Source organism: Nicotiana tomentosiformis, chromosome 1 (genome assembly GCF_000390325.3).
Source record: "Nicotiana tomentosiformis chromosome 1, ASM39032v3, whole genome shotgun sequence".
Lineage (NCBI taxonomy): Eukaryota > Viridiplantae > Streptophyta > Magnoliopsida > Solanales > Solanaceae > Nicotiana > Nicotiana tomentosiformis.
In genome coordinates this window covers 127,628,107-127,644,951 of record NC_090812.1, presented here as the reverse complement: position 1 = coordinate 127,644,951, position 16,845 = coordinate 127,628,107, and the positions used below count along the sequence as shown (strand labels likewise).

Below are 16,845 nucleotides of genomic sequence, written 5' to 3'. Positions count from 1 at the left end.
ATATATGCGGCTGCTATGTATGATAAATGACCGGATTAGACTCTAGGCTTTTACTATGCCTTTGTTTTGATTGTGTGCTCTCTAAGATAAATGTGTAATTTTTGTATGACTACGTGAGCATTTATTTTCATACGAGAGATCATGTATTAGGATTATAATTTTCTAATTGGCCAAGTTGGGCATTGTTGGAATTATTGCTAAATTGAATTAGCCATAGTCGTGCTTTCTACGTTGAGCCCCCATTCGCATTTTATTATTTTTATGTCCTTGTGCAATTTCTTGTTGAGTTATGAGTTTATTCCTCTTGATGAAAATTTGTTGTCTTGAATTGTTGTGATTATGACATATGTGGACATGTTGGGTGGACTGATTAGGTGTTGGCACGAGATTTTGCCATGCAATAGTAATTGATATTTTTATTGTGTCGGAGTGCAGAGCGATAAGAGGGGATATTATTATTACGGAGTGATAAGGTTAGATATTGTTATTACGAAGCGGTAGGGGTGGACATTGTTGTTACAGAGCGATAAGGGTGGATATAGTTATTGTGACGAAATAGGGAGTACGAGGTGGCATATGCCTCTTTTTCCATTTGATGAATTGTTTGTCAAAAATGGATCTTCGTACGTTGAGTTGTTATCACATGCTTTAACGAGATTGTTGGTATTGTACTATGTTATATATATTTTTGTTGCCAGTTTTATATATATATATATATATATATATATATATATATATATATATATATATATATATATATATATATATATATTGCGCAAGTTCTTGACTAGTGAGTATCACATGACTTGAATCTCGTCACTACTTCATCGAGGATAGTCTTGATACTTACTGGGTACCGATTGTGATGTACTCATGCTACACTTATGCACATCTTTGTGCAGATCCAGATGACGTAGGTAGCGGACCTCATGAGTGAGCATGTGTTGGATCGAGAGGATTCAAGGTAGTGTTGCATGGACACCGCAGAACCTTGGTGTCCCCTTTTCTTATTTTTATATTGTTGTATTTACTTTCAAACAATATTTTACTTATTGAGACTTGCTATGTATTCTGTTTAGCGCTAATGACATCGGTATTACCTGGTTTTGGGAAGTTGACTTAGTACCCATGTTTTGGCTTTATTGAAACTTTATTCTACCGCTTGTATTAGAATTTCAAAGTTATTACATCTTATTTTGATGCTTTGTATCATTGTGTGATTGGCTTATCTAGTTTTAGAGGCGAGGTGTCATCACGACCCCTTGGTGGGATTTGGGTCATGATTAATTAGTATTAGAGCCCTAGGTTCATTCTTTATTCTTTATTGTGCGGATTTTGTTTTTCCAAAAATTTGAATCTTTACTCTTCTATTATCGCACAGATGGTGAAGACACGTTCCATCGGATTAGCTGGGCAGGCACCAGCGCTCCCTGTTAGAGCCGCGAGTGACTGCAGCCGAAGTAGAGGCCGAGGTGGGACATATACTGCAGCTAGAGCACCTGAGGGGACTACTGCCACCCCTGGACTTCAAGAGACTTTGGCTCATTTTATGAGTATGTTCGAGAGCTTCGCCCCGGCAGGGTTGAATTTCGGTTGCAACATCTACTATAGGCTAGGGGAGGAGACCAGACTCCCACTACACGTATACCAAAGCAGCTGGCTCATATTAATCAGACACCGGGGGGTCATGCCGGTGCAGCCAACAATTGCATTTCAGCATGAGATAGAGCCAGTAATGTTTGCAGAGGGATAGAAAATGTTGGAGAAGTTTTAGAGATTCAGCCTCCCTAATTCAGTGGAGGGGGCTTCTGAGGATGCTTAGGATTTCTTAGATTAGTGCTATCATATTACCTTGGGTTTGGTGAAGTCGAGCGGAGTTGACTTTACTACTTTTCAGTTGACGAGGCCGGCATACAGATGGTGGCAGACATATGAGGCAAGTAGGCCAATTGGCACATCACCACTTACATGGTCATAATTCTCTAATCTTTTCTTGAGGGAGTTTATTCCACAGACCCACAGGGACGAGTTACATAGTGAGTTTGAGTATTTGTGCTAGGGGGTATGACTATGCTTGAGTATGCTAACAGGTTTATAGAGTTATCCCTCCATGGTCATTTGGTTTCCACTGAGTGAGAGAGTCCATAGATTTTTTGAGTGACTCACCTATAGCCTTAGGTTTGGGATGGCAGGGGAGATAGAGACTAAGACTACATTTCATCAGGTTGTGGAGATTGTTAAGAGGTTAGAGTGTATATGCGGGCGAGAGAGGGAGGATAGAGAGGCTAAGAAGCCTCGTGGTGCTGAAGGATTTAGTGGCTTCTACTATGTGGCCAATGCCCGCCATGGTAGAGGCTTTGTAAGTCGGCCAGTTCAGTCCGCACTTTAGGTTTCATGTATTGCTCCCGTAGATTTCATAGCACTAGTACCGCATAGTCATCCTTCAGTACACCTCCTGCATGAGGTTCCTACAGTGGTTCGTCCGTGCCAAACTCAGTTCTAGTAGCCACATCCGCAGAGGGGTTGTTTTAAGTGTGGTGATACTAGACACATGGTGATAGATTATCCTAGGCTTCGAACGCTTATACCTCAGCATGGTACTCAGGCTATGATTCTTGCTCTAGATGCTACACTACCTGCACAGCCAGCTAGAGGTGGGGTACGGGAGGGTAGATGTCATCCTAGAAGGGGAAGCGATGCCCATTGTTATGCTTTTCCTAGCAAGACTGAGGTAGTCACATCAAACGCAATCATTACAGGTATTGTTCATGTCTGTCATATAGATGCTTCAATTTTATTTGATCCGGGTTCTACTTATTCGTATATGTCATCCTGCATTGTTTCATATTTGGATATGACTCATGATTCCCTAGCTGCTCTTGTTTATATGTCTACACCTGTTGGGGATTCTGTTGTGGTGCATTGTGTCTATCGTTCTTGTGTGGTTTCTATTAGGAGCTATGAGACTAGGGTGGATCTTTTGTTACTGAATATGATGGATTTTTATGGTATTTTGGGTATGGATTGGTTATCTTCATACCATGGTATTCTTGATTGTCACGCTATGACTATGACATTGGCTATGTCGAGTTTGCCGTGGTTGAAAAGGAAAGGTTCCTTGGGTCACATTCCTAGTAGGGTGGTTTCTTTTCTGAAGGCTCAATGGATGGTTGAAAAAAGGTGCTTGGCGTACTTACCTTTTGTTAGGGATGTGAATGTTGATGCACCCATGGTTGATTCAGTCCCCGTGGTGAGGGATATTCCTAGTGTGTTCGCTACAGACCTACTGGGCATACCATCTGATAGAGATATCGATTTTGGTATTGACTTGGAACCGTGCACTCAGCATATATTTATTCCACTGTATCGCATGGCTCCAGTAGAGTTGAGGGAATCGAAGGAACAGTTGTAGGAATTGCTAGATAAAGGCTTCATCAGGCCGAGTGTGTCACCTTGGGGTGCATCGATTCTATTTGTGAAGAAGAAAAATGGTTCTATAAGGATGTGCATTGACTACAAGCAATTGAACAAGTCTACCATCATGATTAAGTATACCTCGCATTGATAATTTGTTTGACCAGCTTCAGGGTGATAGGGTGTTCTCGAAGATTGATTTGGGATCGAGTTACCACTATTTGAAGATCAAGGCTTCGGACATTCATAAGACAGCCTTCAGGATTCGTTATGTGCATTATAAGTTCTTGGTGATGTCTTTTGGGCTGACTAATGCCCCAGTAGCTTTTATGCATTTGATGAACATCGTGTTTTAGCCTTATCTGGATTCATTCATCGTTGTGTTCATTAATGATATATTGGTGTATTCCCGTAGTAGGGAGAAGCGCGAGCAGCATTTGAGGATTTTGGTTCATATTTTGAAGGAGAAGAAGTGATATACCTTCTCCAAATGTGAGTTTTGTTTAGATTCAATGGCATTCTTAGGCCACGTGGTGTCAATGATAGGATCAAGGTAGATCCGAAGAAGATTGAGACAGTTCAGAGTTAGCCAAGACCTTGTACCGCTACATTGACCAAGTTGACTAAAAGGGCGCTCCGCTCAAATGGATTGATGAATGCAAGGAGCGCTTTCAGAAGCTCAAGACCTTTGACTATAGCACCAGGTTTGGTTTTGCCTTCAGGATCGGGGTCCTATACGGTCTATTGTGATGCTTCGAGTGTTGGCCTCGATTGTGTGTTGATGCAGGATGGTAGGGTAATTTCCTATGCTTCGCATCAGTTGAAGCCTCAGAAGAAGAATCCGGTGCATGATTTGGAGTTAGCAGCGCAAGATTTGAAGGCATTATTTATATGGCGTGTCTTGTGAGGTGTATATGGATCATTGGAGTCTCCAACATATATTTATACAAAAATATTTGAATATGAGGCAGTGAAGATGGTTGGAGCTATTGACGGATTGTGATATCATTATCCTCTACCATCCGGGAAAGGCTAATGTGGTTGCGAATGCTGTAAGTAGGAAGGCATAGAGTATGGGGAGTCTTGATTTTATTCCAGTTAGGGAGAGGCCTTTAGTTATGGATGTCCAGATGTTGGTTGGTGAGGTTGGATATTTTGGAGCCAAGTAGAGTCCTTGCTTGTATTGTATCTCGGTCGTCCTTGTTAGAGTGCATTAAGGCCCGTCAGTATAATGATCCCCACTTGCTTGTCCTTAAGGACACAGTGCAGCACGGTGATTCTAAGAAGGTGACTATTAGTGATGGTGGGGTATTGAGGCTATTCAGTCAGATCTGTGTTCCTAATATGGATGGCTTGAGAGATTTGATTCTTGAGGAGGCTCACAATCGGTATTTTATTCATCCAGGCGGTACAAAGATGTATCGGGACTTGAAACAGCATCACTGGTGGAGGAGGATAAAGAAGTACGTTTTTGGGAATGTTTCTGTGTTTGAACTACTAACAGGTCAAGTATGAGCACCACAAATCTAGTGGTTTTCTTTAGAAGATTGATATACTAGAGTGGAAGTGGGAGCGCATTACTATGGACTTTGTGGTAGGGATACCATGGACCTTGATGAAGTTTGATGCCATTTGGGTCATTATGGAGCAGTTGACCAAGTCAACACATTTCATTCCGGTCATGACTTCCTACTCTTCGGAGCAGTTGGCTAAGATTTATATCAGGGAGATTGTTCGCCTGAAAAGTGTACCATGTTTCTATCATCTGGACGTGGCACTCAGTTTACTTCTCACTTTTGGAGGGCGCTTCAGCGTGAGTTAGGCATGCAATTGAATTCGGGTACTGTATTTCACCCTCAGATGGATGGGCAGTCCAAGCGGACTATTCAGATCTTGGAGGATATGTTGAGGGAGTGCACTATTGATTTTGGAGTTCAGTGGGACCAGTTTCTACCTCTAGCAAAGTTTGCCTAGCACAACACCTACCAGTCGAGTATCCAAATGGCATCGTATGAGACCTTATATAAGAGGGGTACCGTTCTCTGGTTGGTTGGTTCGAGCCCAACAAGGATAGGTTATTGGGCACAAACTTGGTCCGTGATGCTTTGGAGAAGGTTAATTTGATTTAGGAGAGGTTTTGCATAGCCTAGTCCAGGTAGAAGAGTTATGCGGATCGGAAGTTTTGTGACGTGTCTTTCATGGAAGGCGAGAAAGTTCTTCTTAGAGTTTCACTCATGAAGGGTGTGATGAGGTTTGAGAAGAAAGGGAAGTTAAGCCCGAGGTTATTGGCCCTTTCAAGGCGTTGGAGAGAGTTGGCGAGGTTGCTTATAGACTTGCCTTGACTCCTACTCTTTCGGGAGTTCATCCGGTATTCCATGTTTCTATGCTTCGGAAGTATCATGACATGTTTTTGACTTCAACACAGTGCAGTTGGATGGAAATATGACTTATGAGGAGGAGGCAATGGCATTTAGGATTGGCATGTTCGAAAGCTTAGGTCTAAAGATATTGCATCGGTGAAGGTGCAATGGAGAGGTCAACCAATCGAGGAGGCGACTTGGGAGACTGAGCACGATATGTAGAGTAGATATCCTCATCTTTTTGTCACTTCAGGTATGACTTTAAACCCGTTCGAGGATGAATGTTTATTTATGAAGGGGAGAATGTAACTCAGATGGTCATTTTGTGCATTTGAGCCTCGTTCCCCCATTTGATATTTTCTATATGCTTAGTTGTTGTTTTATGACTTGCGTGGATGGTTGGTTTGGTTTCGGGAAGGTATTGAAGTGAATTGGAACACTTAGTTCCTCTGTTGGAAGCTTAAGTTATAAGAGTTGACCAAAGTTTGACTTTTGTGTAGACGACCTCGGATTCGTGTTTGGATTGTTCCAATAGATTCGTATTGTGATTTGTACGTAGGCGTATGTCCGAATTGAATTTGGAGGTTCCTAAGATAATTCGGCTCTCTTTGCCGAAAGTTAGCAATTTGAAGGTATAGAAATTTCATAAGTTGACCATGAGTTTAATTTGAGGCAATCGGGTTCGGATTGTTATTCCAGGACTTGGAGTAGGTCTGTTTTGTCATTTGTAAATTGGATGCAAAGTTTGGTCTCATTCCGAGTTGGTTTAGTAGGAATTGGACGATTAGTTGTGAATATAGAAGTTCTTGAGTTTCAAGGTTTGCATGATGCGTTTTGGCGTTCAATTTGTGGCATTGGATGTTATTTTGATATTTTGAGCTTGCGAGCGAGTTCGTATGTGGTTTATATACTTGTGTGGGCTGATTGGAGCGGGGCCCAAGGGGCTCGGGTGAGTTTCGGATAAGTTGGAATGATTTTGTGAGAAGTTCAGATTTTTGCTAGTGCTGCAGACCTCGCATTTGCGAGGGTCTGCTCACATTTGCGAATGCGATGTTTGGCTTAGAAGGATGCAAAGTTGTTGTCGCAATGGCGACATCCGCATTTGCAAAGGGGACATCGTATTTGCGATGTTGTGTCACATTTGCGAGCTACATGGTCGCATTTGCGAAGACTGCAGCTCAGGGGCCATGTTTGCATTTGTGAGGTTCTCATTTGCGAAGCACTGGTCTCAAATGCGACATCCGCAGCTAATATTGTTAGAGCCAATTCTGGAATTAGTCCCATTTTCTCATATTTTGAGCCCTAGACTTGGAGAGGGGCGATTTCTGGAGAGGATTTTCACACAAGGAAAGAGGGTAAGTGATTTCTACTTGAGTTTTGTATTATATCTTGTTTCCCCATGGATTATTACACCAAGATTATGTAATTTAGATGAGAATTTTGGGGGGGGTTTTACTCTGTTTTGGAAAATGTAAATTGGGGATTTGGGAGCCGATTTGAAATCGAATTTGGATGAAACTTGTTTATTTGGACTCGTATTGGAATGGATGTTTAAGATTTGTATGTTTTGTCGGATTTTGGGGTGCGGGCATGGGTTGACTTTTTGGTTGACTTTCTGTATTTGTAAAAGACCGAAGCTTATTGTTTAGGGTTATTTCCTATGGCTTTGTTTGATATTATTAAGTTATTTTTGGCTAGATTTGAGCAGTTTGGAGGTCGATTCGCGTGGTAAGACATTTTTACAGTACTGATTTGGCTTGTATGAATTATGTATTTTGTCTAATCTTTTGTGAGGAAATAACCCTTAGGCTTGGATTTTGTTTACCTAATTGAAATATGTGTGCTTCAATATATATGCGACGTGATGAGCGTATATGCGGGTGTTATGTATGAAAATGACTGAATTTGACTCTAGGATTATATTATGCCTTTAATTTAATTGTGTGCTCTATAAGATACATGTGTAATTCTTGTATAAGTACGTGAGTTTACCTTTCCATTCTATAAATCATGTTTTAGGATTATAATTTTAAATTGGCCTAGTTGGGCATTAGTGGAATTATTGCCAAATTGATTTAGCCGTAGTCATGCTTTCTATGTTGAGCCCTCATCCATGTTTTATTATTTTCATGTCCTTGTGCACTTTTTTGTTGATTTATGAGGTTATTCCTCTTGATAAAAATTCGTTCTCTTGAATTATTGTAATTATGATACATGTGGACATGTTGGGCGGATTGATTGGGTGTTTGCACGAGGTTTTACCGTATTGTATCGGGGGTATGCAGCGATAAGGGTGGATATTATTATAACAGAGTAATAAGGGTGGATATTGTTATTACGGAGCGATAAGGGTGGACATTGTTGTTACGGAGCGATAAGGGTAGATATTGTTATTTTTAACAAAATAGGGAGTATGAGGTGACATATGCCTCTGTTTCTATTTGATGATTTGTTTGTCAAAAATTAATTTTCTTATGTTGAGTTGTTATCACATGCTTTAATGAGATTGTTGGTATTGTACTATGTTATATATATCTTTGTTGTCAGTTATATATATATATATATATATATATATATATATATATATATATATATATATATATATAGAGAGAGAGAGAGAGAGAGAGAGAGAGAGAGAGAGAGAACACAAGTTCTTGACTTGTGAGTATCACAAGACTTGAACCTCGTTACTACTTCACCGAGGTTAGTCTTGATACTTACTAGGTACCGATTGTGGTATACCCATACTATACTTCTGCACATCTATATGCAGAGCCAGGTGTCGGAGGTAGTGGACCTCGTGAGTGTGCTTGTGCCGGATCGAGAGTGATTAAAAGTAGTGTTGCATGGATGCCGCAAACCCTTGGAATCCCCTTCTCTTATTTTTATATTGTTGTATTTACTTTCAAGCAGTATTGTACTTATTGAGACTCGCTATGTATTCTGTTTAGAGCTCATGACATCGGTATTACCTGGTTTTGGGAAGTTGACTTATGTACTCATGGTTTGGCTTTGTTGAAACTTAATTCCGCCCGTTTGTATTAGAATTTCAAAATTATTACATATTATTTCAATGTTTTGTATCATTGCGTGATTGGCCTACCAAGTCTTAGAGGCTAGGTGTCATCACAACCCCTTGGTGGGATTGGGATCGTGACAAGAAGATATGCACCTAACATCATTAAATCATTAAGGATTGCGTATGGAGAAGATATACCTGAAATATCAAATAATCTGCCAACCCTTGCATATAGAGAGGATGTACATGAAATATCAAATAATCCGTCAACTATTGTATATAGAAAATATATGCATAAAATATCAAATAATACATCAAGTGAAGGTACTCAAAGTTTCAAACCCCCGAACGGATTACTCATTCTCAAAATGACCGGTCGGATCGTTATAGCGCCCAAGTTACATAGGGTACTAAAAGAGCTTGTGAATTGATGTGTTTATTCAATTGGAGGTTGTAAGCACGACTAATGCTAAGTTCATCCATGAATTGAGTTTTAGAATTTATTATAGGACTACAGCTTAAAGTTTCATAAAAGCTCAAACTGAACACAACTGCATAATGCCTTACATGAGTGATTGATTGCTTGTGTGCTACTATACTTCCTCCATACATGTTAATTAGATGCAATCTGTAATCTGAAATAAGTGTGGGGTCCTATTACATGAGTGATTGATTATTATGCTTTAAGGAACATTCAAGATTAAGGCAATATTTTTTAAAATTTTCATCATCAAGCGATCTCAGTTTTTTACAGCTAAATAGAAAATCAAAAATATTTGCATATGCTTCGAATTGTTTAAATCTATTTGAAGTGAAAAAATAGTCTTTTCTACTACGTATAAAAGTAATCAATTCTAAAAGGCTCTTCGGGAGATTTTGAGATTTCATTATCAACATTCTCATCAAATTGTTTATTCCTATATATCACACGATTTCATTATCAACATTCTCATCAAATTGTTTATTCCTATATATCACACGTTTCTTACGAAATTCGGATTTGATATTCATTTCAAATGCAATTTCCTTGACAAAAATCATAGCAGTTGCAAATTCTTATTCTCTATATATGTTAAAGAAAGAAATCAAATATTTTCACTTCATTTAACTTTTTTTAAAACTTATATATAGCCTTTCAGGTATTACAAAAAATGGGGTCTCCACAAATATGGGGCCTAAAGTGTTGATTTACCTGCTTTAGTAAGGGCCGCCCCTGTATCTCAATCACCTAATTCTCTCAATTAGCTATGTAAAATTTCTGCATGCTATGTGTTCGGTGCATTGTCTAAGACATGAATTAGCAAGCTGGTGAAGTCAATAGAAATTAGTATGGAACACATATAGGGCGTAGGTAGGTGTTAGAGGATTTTGGTCAGCTCACGCGAATGCAAATTTCAACAACTAAAATAGGCACACATGGGCGTCAAATATTAGCTAATATTGTGTATGAAACAGTCTCTTGCAAAAATGCAGGGTAAAGCTGCGTACAATAGACCCTTGTGGTCCGGCCCTTCCCCGGACCCCGCACATAGCGGGAGCTTAGTGAATCGGGCTGCCCTTTATTGTGTATGAATGCCACACTGCTTAGCCAAGTTACATAGGGTACTTAAAGAGCTTGTGAATTGCTGTGTTTATTCAATTGGAGTTTGTAAGCACGACTAATGCTAAGTTCATCCATGAATTGAGTTTTAGAATTTATTATAGGACTACAGCTTAAAGTTTCATAAAAGCTCAAACTGAACACAACTGCATAATGCCTTACATGAGTGATTGATTGCTTGTGTGCTACTATACTTCCTCCATACATGTTAATTAGATGCATCTGTAATCTGAAATAAGTGTGGGGTCCTGTTATCTACTTGAAACTACTGAGAGCTAAGTATTGGTGCTAACAGGTTATGAGTTGAATGTTCGTACAAAATGTAGGCATATTATTAATTAGTCATTGACCATTTTGGGGTTGTAATAAGAACTCTGCTTTGACAATTTGCCTAGCTGAAAAGGAGATGGATTGATCATACCTTTGTTTGAAGGAATTAGGCACGACAATGGGCAAACCAAGCAAGAATACCAAGAGCAAAGAAGTGGCTCAAGATTCAAGTTGTGATGACTTAGATTATGATCCAATAAAAGAGGAATGGGACACTACCAGAGGAAAGAAACTAAAAGTCCCCATACCAGTTCAATACCACAGGAAAAAGAGCACTCAAGAAAATTCAAATCCATATAGGCATTTGTTTGATGAATTTGAAAGGGATGAGGAAGAGGTTGAGGCACAACTAGTGCTAGGGAAGTGAAAGTAGTTGTGTCAAATGCTCTAGAGGCAAGTAAATCAGCTATAACTATGGGTTAGAGTTCATACATACTAAAGAATATACCAGAGAGAGAAGAAGAAGGTCATAAAAGAAAGCTACTGATGGAATTAGTCCGGAAAGGAAGAAGGGATGTCTCTAAGTATAAGAAAGTTCCTGAGGATACGCGGGATGGCACATTTGTGTCTAAGGTAGCTAAGTACTCGTACAAGAAGAGTCCAACATTAAAGTCGTATCTCTCAGAGCAACCACTCCATATCCGCCCATTAGAGTTACTTGATCGTGAGCTACTTGAAAACCTCAGAGATAAGAGAAAGGGGGGACCACATCTGCATCTCCAAGGCAAAGTGACTTTGAATATCATTCGGGAACTCTATACCAACTAGAGCTACACAAAAGAGGGTAGCATTTTGTGGGTCAAAAATGTTTAGTTGATGTTTCTGTCGCAAAATTAAATGAATTTTTGGGATTGGAACCGGTTTCAATGGACATGTATAATACTACTCACAATAGCCCCGCATTTCTCACGACCCAAATCCCACCGTAGGGGTGGTGATGGCACCTAGTCTGTAAAACTAGGTAAGTCGATCACTAATCAACATCTAACTCAATAAAAGCATGAAATAATAAAATAGAGTTTAACATAAATGCGGAAATAAAGGTAATACAAGTCAAAACGGCGATAATCAAAACATATCCCCATAACTTGGTAGTAAAGAGTCACGAGCTCTAACTGAATACATAGATATATCTCACTATAAAATATTGTTCCGATAGAGAATCGACAGTATAAATATAAGAAAAGGACTCCAAGGGACTGTGATGATCAAAGCAGCTCTACCTTGAATCCTCACGATCAATGAAGCTCTCACTGCCTGGACCGCTACCTCCAACACATGTATCTGAACAAAAATATGCAGAAGTGTAGTATGAGTACACCACGGTCGGTATCCAATAAGTATCAAGACTAACCTAGGTGAAGTGGTGGACGAGGTTCAAGTCATGTGATACTCACTAGTCAAAATAATCTGTGCAATAAATCAAAGAGTGACAACAAAAGTATAGCAGAAAAACAATATCAATAACCTCATCAGAATAAGTGATAACAGTTCAATACAAGTTAAAGCTCAGTTTCAACAACAAGTCATCACAAAGAAACACACACAAATAGCACATCGTACCCACAATTCAGTTACAACAACAATAGCCATGCGTATTTGTCCGCCCGGACAATCTCACGATAGCCACCCGTATCGCTCTGCCTTGACAATACCACAATAGTCACCCATATCACTCCTCCCTGACAATATCACAATAGCCATCCGTATCGCTCTACCCTGACAATATCACAATAGTCACCCATATCGCTCCGCCCTAACAATATCATAATAGCCACATGTATCGCTCCACCATGACAATACCACAATAGTCACCCGTATCGCTCCGCCCTGACAATATCACAATAACCACCTGTATCGCTCCGCCCTGACAATATCACAGCTCCGCCCTGACAATATCACAATAGCCACCCGTATCGCTCCGCCCTAATAATATCACAATAGTCATCTGTATTGCTCTGCCCTCACAATATCACAATAGCCACCTGTATCACTCCTCCCTGACAATATCACAACAGCCACCCGTATCGCTCCCCCCCTGAATATATCACAATAGCCACCCGTATCACTCCCCCTGACAATATCACAATAGCCACCTGTATCGCTCCACCCTGACAATATTACAATAGCCACCCTTATACTATGCACACAACAACAATCAATCCGTACAACATGACCACATATGCCACAATAACTTAAAATAATAATAACATAATTTTATCAAGATATAAGCTCACAACTTATCAACAAAGTGCAAGTGGACATGACAGTAGCACAAAAGTATGGAGGGGTGTTCAACAAATAAAGCATGACTATGGCTAAGTCAAGTGTAGTGGTCATGATCATGTAATTACCTAGTGGTATAAGCATGTTTCATATAAGTTACATTATAAAATTAAGGCATATTAATAGCCTAAGATCCAATTCAGTCATAAACCACACATAGCACCAGTGTACATGCTCGTCACCTCATGTACACGTCGTTTTTCACATAACACGAATAAGCAGTTGAGGTTAACTCCTAAGAGGTATTCCCTCTCATAAGGTAAGGCAAGATACATACCTCAAATAAGCCCAAATCAATAAAATCCCTTACCTCTCGAATCAGTCTCTAAACGGGTCAAATCTATCCAAAAACAATTCAATAATATCAAACACGGCTAGAGAAAATCGATTCCAATGAATAAAGCTCCGATCTTTAACAAAAATTAAAGAGTTAACCAAAACGTCAACCCGGGCCCGCCTCCTGAAACCCGACAAAAGTCACAAATTTTGAATACCCATTCGATTACGAGTCCACCCATACAAGTTTCATCCAAATCAAATCCTCATTTTTTATTTTAGAACATTTTACCAAAATCCCTAATTTCTTCACTTAGATTCATCATTCAAATACTAAAACCAAAGATGGAATCATGAATAAATACCAAATCCGAGTCAAGAATACTTACCCCAATCCAATTCATGTAATTTCCCTCAAAAATCGCCCAAAATCGAGCTTCCAATCTCAAAATATGATAAAACAACTAAAACTCTCGAAATGGAATTATTTAAGTCTGCAAAGAGGCCTCCTTCGCGATCGCGAGACCTACTACGCGATCGCGAAGCACAAATAAACAGCATCCTCCAGAAACCCATACGTGAATGTGACAACCTAGATGTGTTCGCGATTCTTCATCCCCCTAATCCTACATGAATGCGATGCCTACTCACGAACGCGAAGTCCACAGCACCTGACATCTCCACCCTGACACAAGCACTACGCGATCGCAACCTACAAATGTGAACGTGAAGCATCAACTCCCCAAGGTCTGGGATCGCGACTGATGAGCGCAAAACACACACTTAAATTCTGTTCGCTAATCAAATATAGTATAGTATAATATCGTATCCACAGGGATTGGATTTAAACAGTATTCTCGTAGTTTCTAGCTTGATTGCTATCCAAGAAGATCAATAGTTGAGATTTATGAGATGTCTAACTAAAATTAACTAACAATCTATAACTATTGACTAACGAAAATCGAAACAAGGAATAAGCAAAGAAGGTTATCAATGGGAGAAAATAGGGGTTGATAAGTTAGGTGTAAGATAACTGTTTGGGACCTAACTCTGGATAATTCACTTTTAATATTCAAGTGAGTCTTTTGAATTCACCCAATTATTAGTTCAAACGTTCAGCTAAACTTCTCTCTCGATTAAGTCTTAACCTCACGAGATGAACCAATTTAAGCACGTGAAAATATGCAAGAATGCTTAGTGGATTAGTCTTTAGGAAAACCTTTTCTAATTATTCTCCTAACTAGGTTTAATCAATGATTCAACTAGCCTCTTTCGATTACTTAGAAGAATCTATGAACTCAACCAATAATATAATTCAAAGATATCACAAGATATGCCTCTCTCGATTACATGAACAAGTGAATATAGATGCAACAGTTAAATCATCCAAAAACGCTTCAATACATAAAATTAGAGCTATATTCCACAAACAATCATCAATACACCAAATCCATCAAACCCTAAAGGTAACTACTCCATAGACATGGAGAAATTCATCATAAATATAATTAAAGTATAGGAAAATATAAATTCGATCCAAACTCAGGTTTTGAGTGAGGAAGGAATGATGAAATCCTTGTGCTCGTTTTCTTCCAAATCCTCCTTAGCCTCCTTAGGTCGAATATATGTTGAAAGTCCAGAAAATAACCTTTTACCATGTATTTATACGAAGTAGGGTTGGACCCAGACGAAACCACATTTTCCTAGCTGAAATAGGAATTTTACTCTGTAAAATTTCCACAGGCGCGCCGCAAGGGGTGACGCGCCATGTGGGGCATTAGTGGGGAAATCCAGAGAGCTCAATAATTGACAGGCAGTAGGATTTGGGCAGCCGCGGTGCACCTCGCGCTTCCCCACGCATCGCGACTATGGGGTTTTCTCAGAGTGCAGATCAAACTTTGATTTTTGATGTCCATACTTGGTCCTCGACCCCCGAACACGATCCCGACTTAATCCCTTGGGCTTTTACTCAGACTTCAAAGCTCAAAATAACTCGAATTAGCTCCACAACATCTACATAACTCGGAATCACTCCTACAAGGCATAAAACACACAATAAGTGCAAAACACTACCAATTAAAGCTCAAACACAAGTAAAGTACAGTGAATTATAGTGCAATAAGCGACTAAAACACGTGATGATAGCCTACCATCAACACCCCACACTTAAACCATTGCTCGTCCTCGAGCAATCAAACTATACTTCATATAGACACGACCTTATAAGCAACTCTCATAACTCATCATACCAAGACTATTTAAAACAAATTAAGCATAATACCATAACATTCTAGCCTCAAGATTTGACTCAAAAGCACCACACATTTTTCACAACCCGCTCACTTACTCTAACACAGAGGTCAACGACATTACCTTTTCTTCATGAATCAAGTGTCCTCACACAACAATAGAGAGTAGTTCCATACACAATAAAATTTAAGAACAATTAAGAACTCAAGATAGAAAGAATTCGCTTACTCTCAAAAACAACATTCATGTGCCATAAAAGATATACCATAGGCTTGCCCATAGTTTACTACTCTACTAATTGAGCTCATTCAGTCAAGGATCAAGTAGGACTTTATTTTGTTGTAATGTAGGTTGCGGGACGGGTAGGATACATTTAGATATAAGAGTGACTACATCTCCCTAAGTACTTTAATACATAATTAACCGTTCAAAACCCCACACTTATGTCAAACCATAACTCCACCTTCGCATCAATATGCATCAACTCCCTACTTCTTTAAGCACAAATACATCAAGATTCAAGAGTTACCACTATCAAGAAATATTTTTCACAACAATATAACTATTATTTTCCTTTTCGTTTTCAATTCAAGTGGCTTTTACTTTTTCAAAACAATGCACCTTTCTCCTATTTCCATAGTTCCACTCAAAAGCCAAACCAACCACCCCACACTTTAACTTTTACAAAGTTCATAACCAATTCAAGTGTTCACGAGAGGTAAAAGGTTCAAATATATGGTCAATTCAAACAAATGGGTAAGGCTTGTAATGTGGTTGCCAAAGGAACAGGATTACAAGCTCAAAGGGGTTAACTACGATACATAACAATTAGGTGGGTAATAGCATATAACTAGCTCAACAAAAAAATGCCTATATCACTTCCAAGATTGAATCAAACTACTATTTCTCTTTGCAAACACACGGGGTAAGTTCTAGACATCAAATGCAATACACATAGTAATACAAAACCTCATACACACATGGCACATAACTCACTCAAGATCAGAATCATCAAGACACTCTAGTCAAAGTAGTTGAGCAAAGTTAAGATCATACAATTTAAGGCACTTATACAAGAGTCAAAACTGATCCTAAGAGTCACAACTAAAGCACTCACTATTCTCAAGGCATAATAAAGTTAAGAGATATGCTCTTTCCATTCAAACCATAGCACAAGATTTCCTACTCCTAACAAAAATAAAAACTAACTACACCCGGTTCAAACAAAATCCTTGGAAAAGAACTGCGGCATAATGAAAAACCAAGGGGGACTTGCTATACTACCTACAAAAGAAAATCTTTTTTGTCTT

At 39.2% G+C, this 16,845-nt stretch overlaps 1 protein-coding gene across 1 annotated transcript; it reads left to right on the top strand.

Annotated features, from left to right (window-relative positions):
• Positions 1-2,551: 2,551 nt before the first annotated feature.
• Positions 2,552-3,412, top strand: LOC138909358 (uncharacterized). Its single transcript, XM_070200555.1, has one exon. It carries the CDS (start codon positions 2,552-2,554, stop codon positions 3,410-3,412), a length of 861 nt encoding a protein of 286 aa, XP_070056656.1.
• Positions 3,413-16,845: the final 13,433 nt, after the last annotated feature.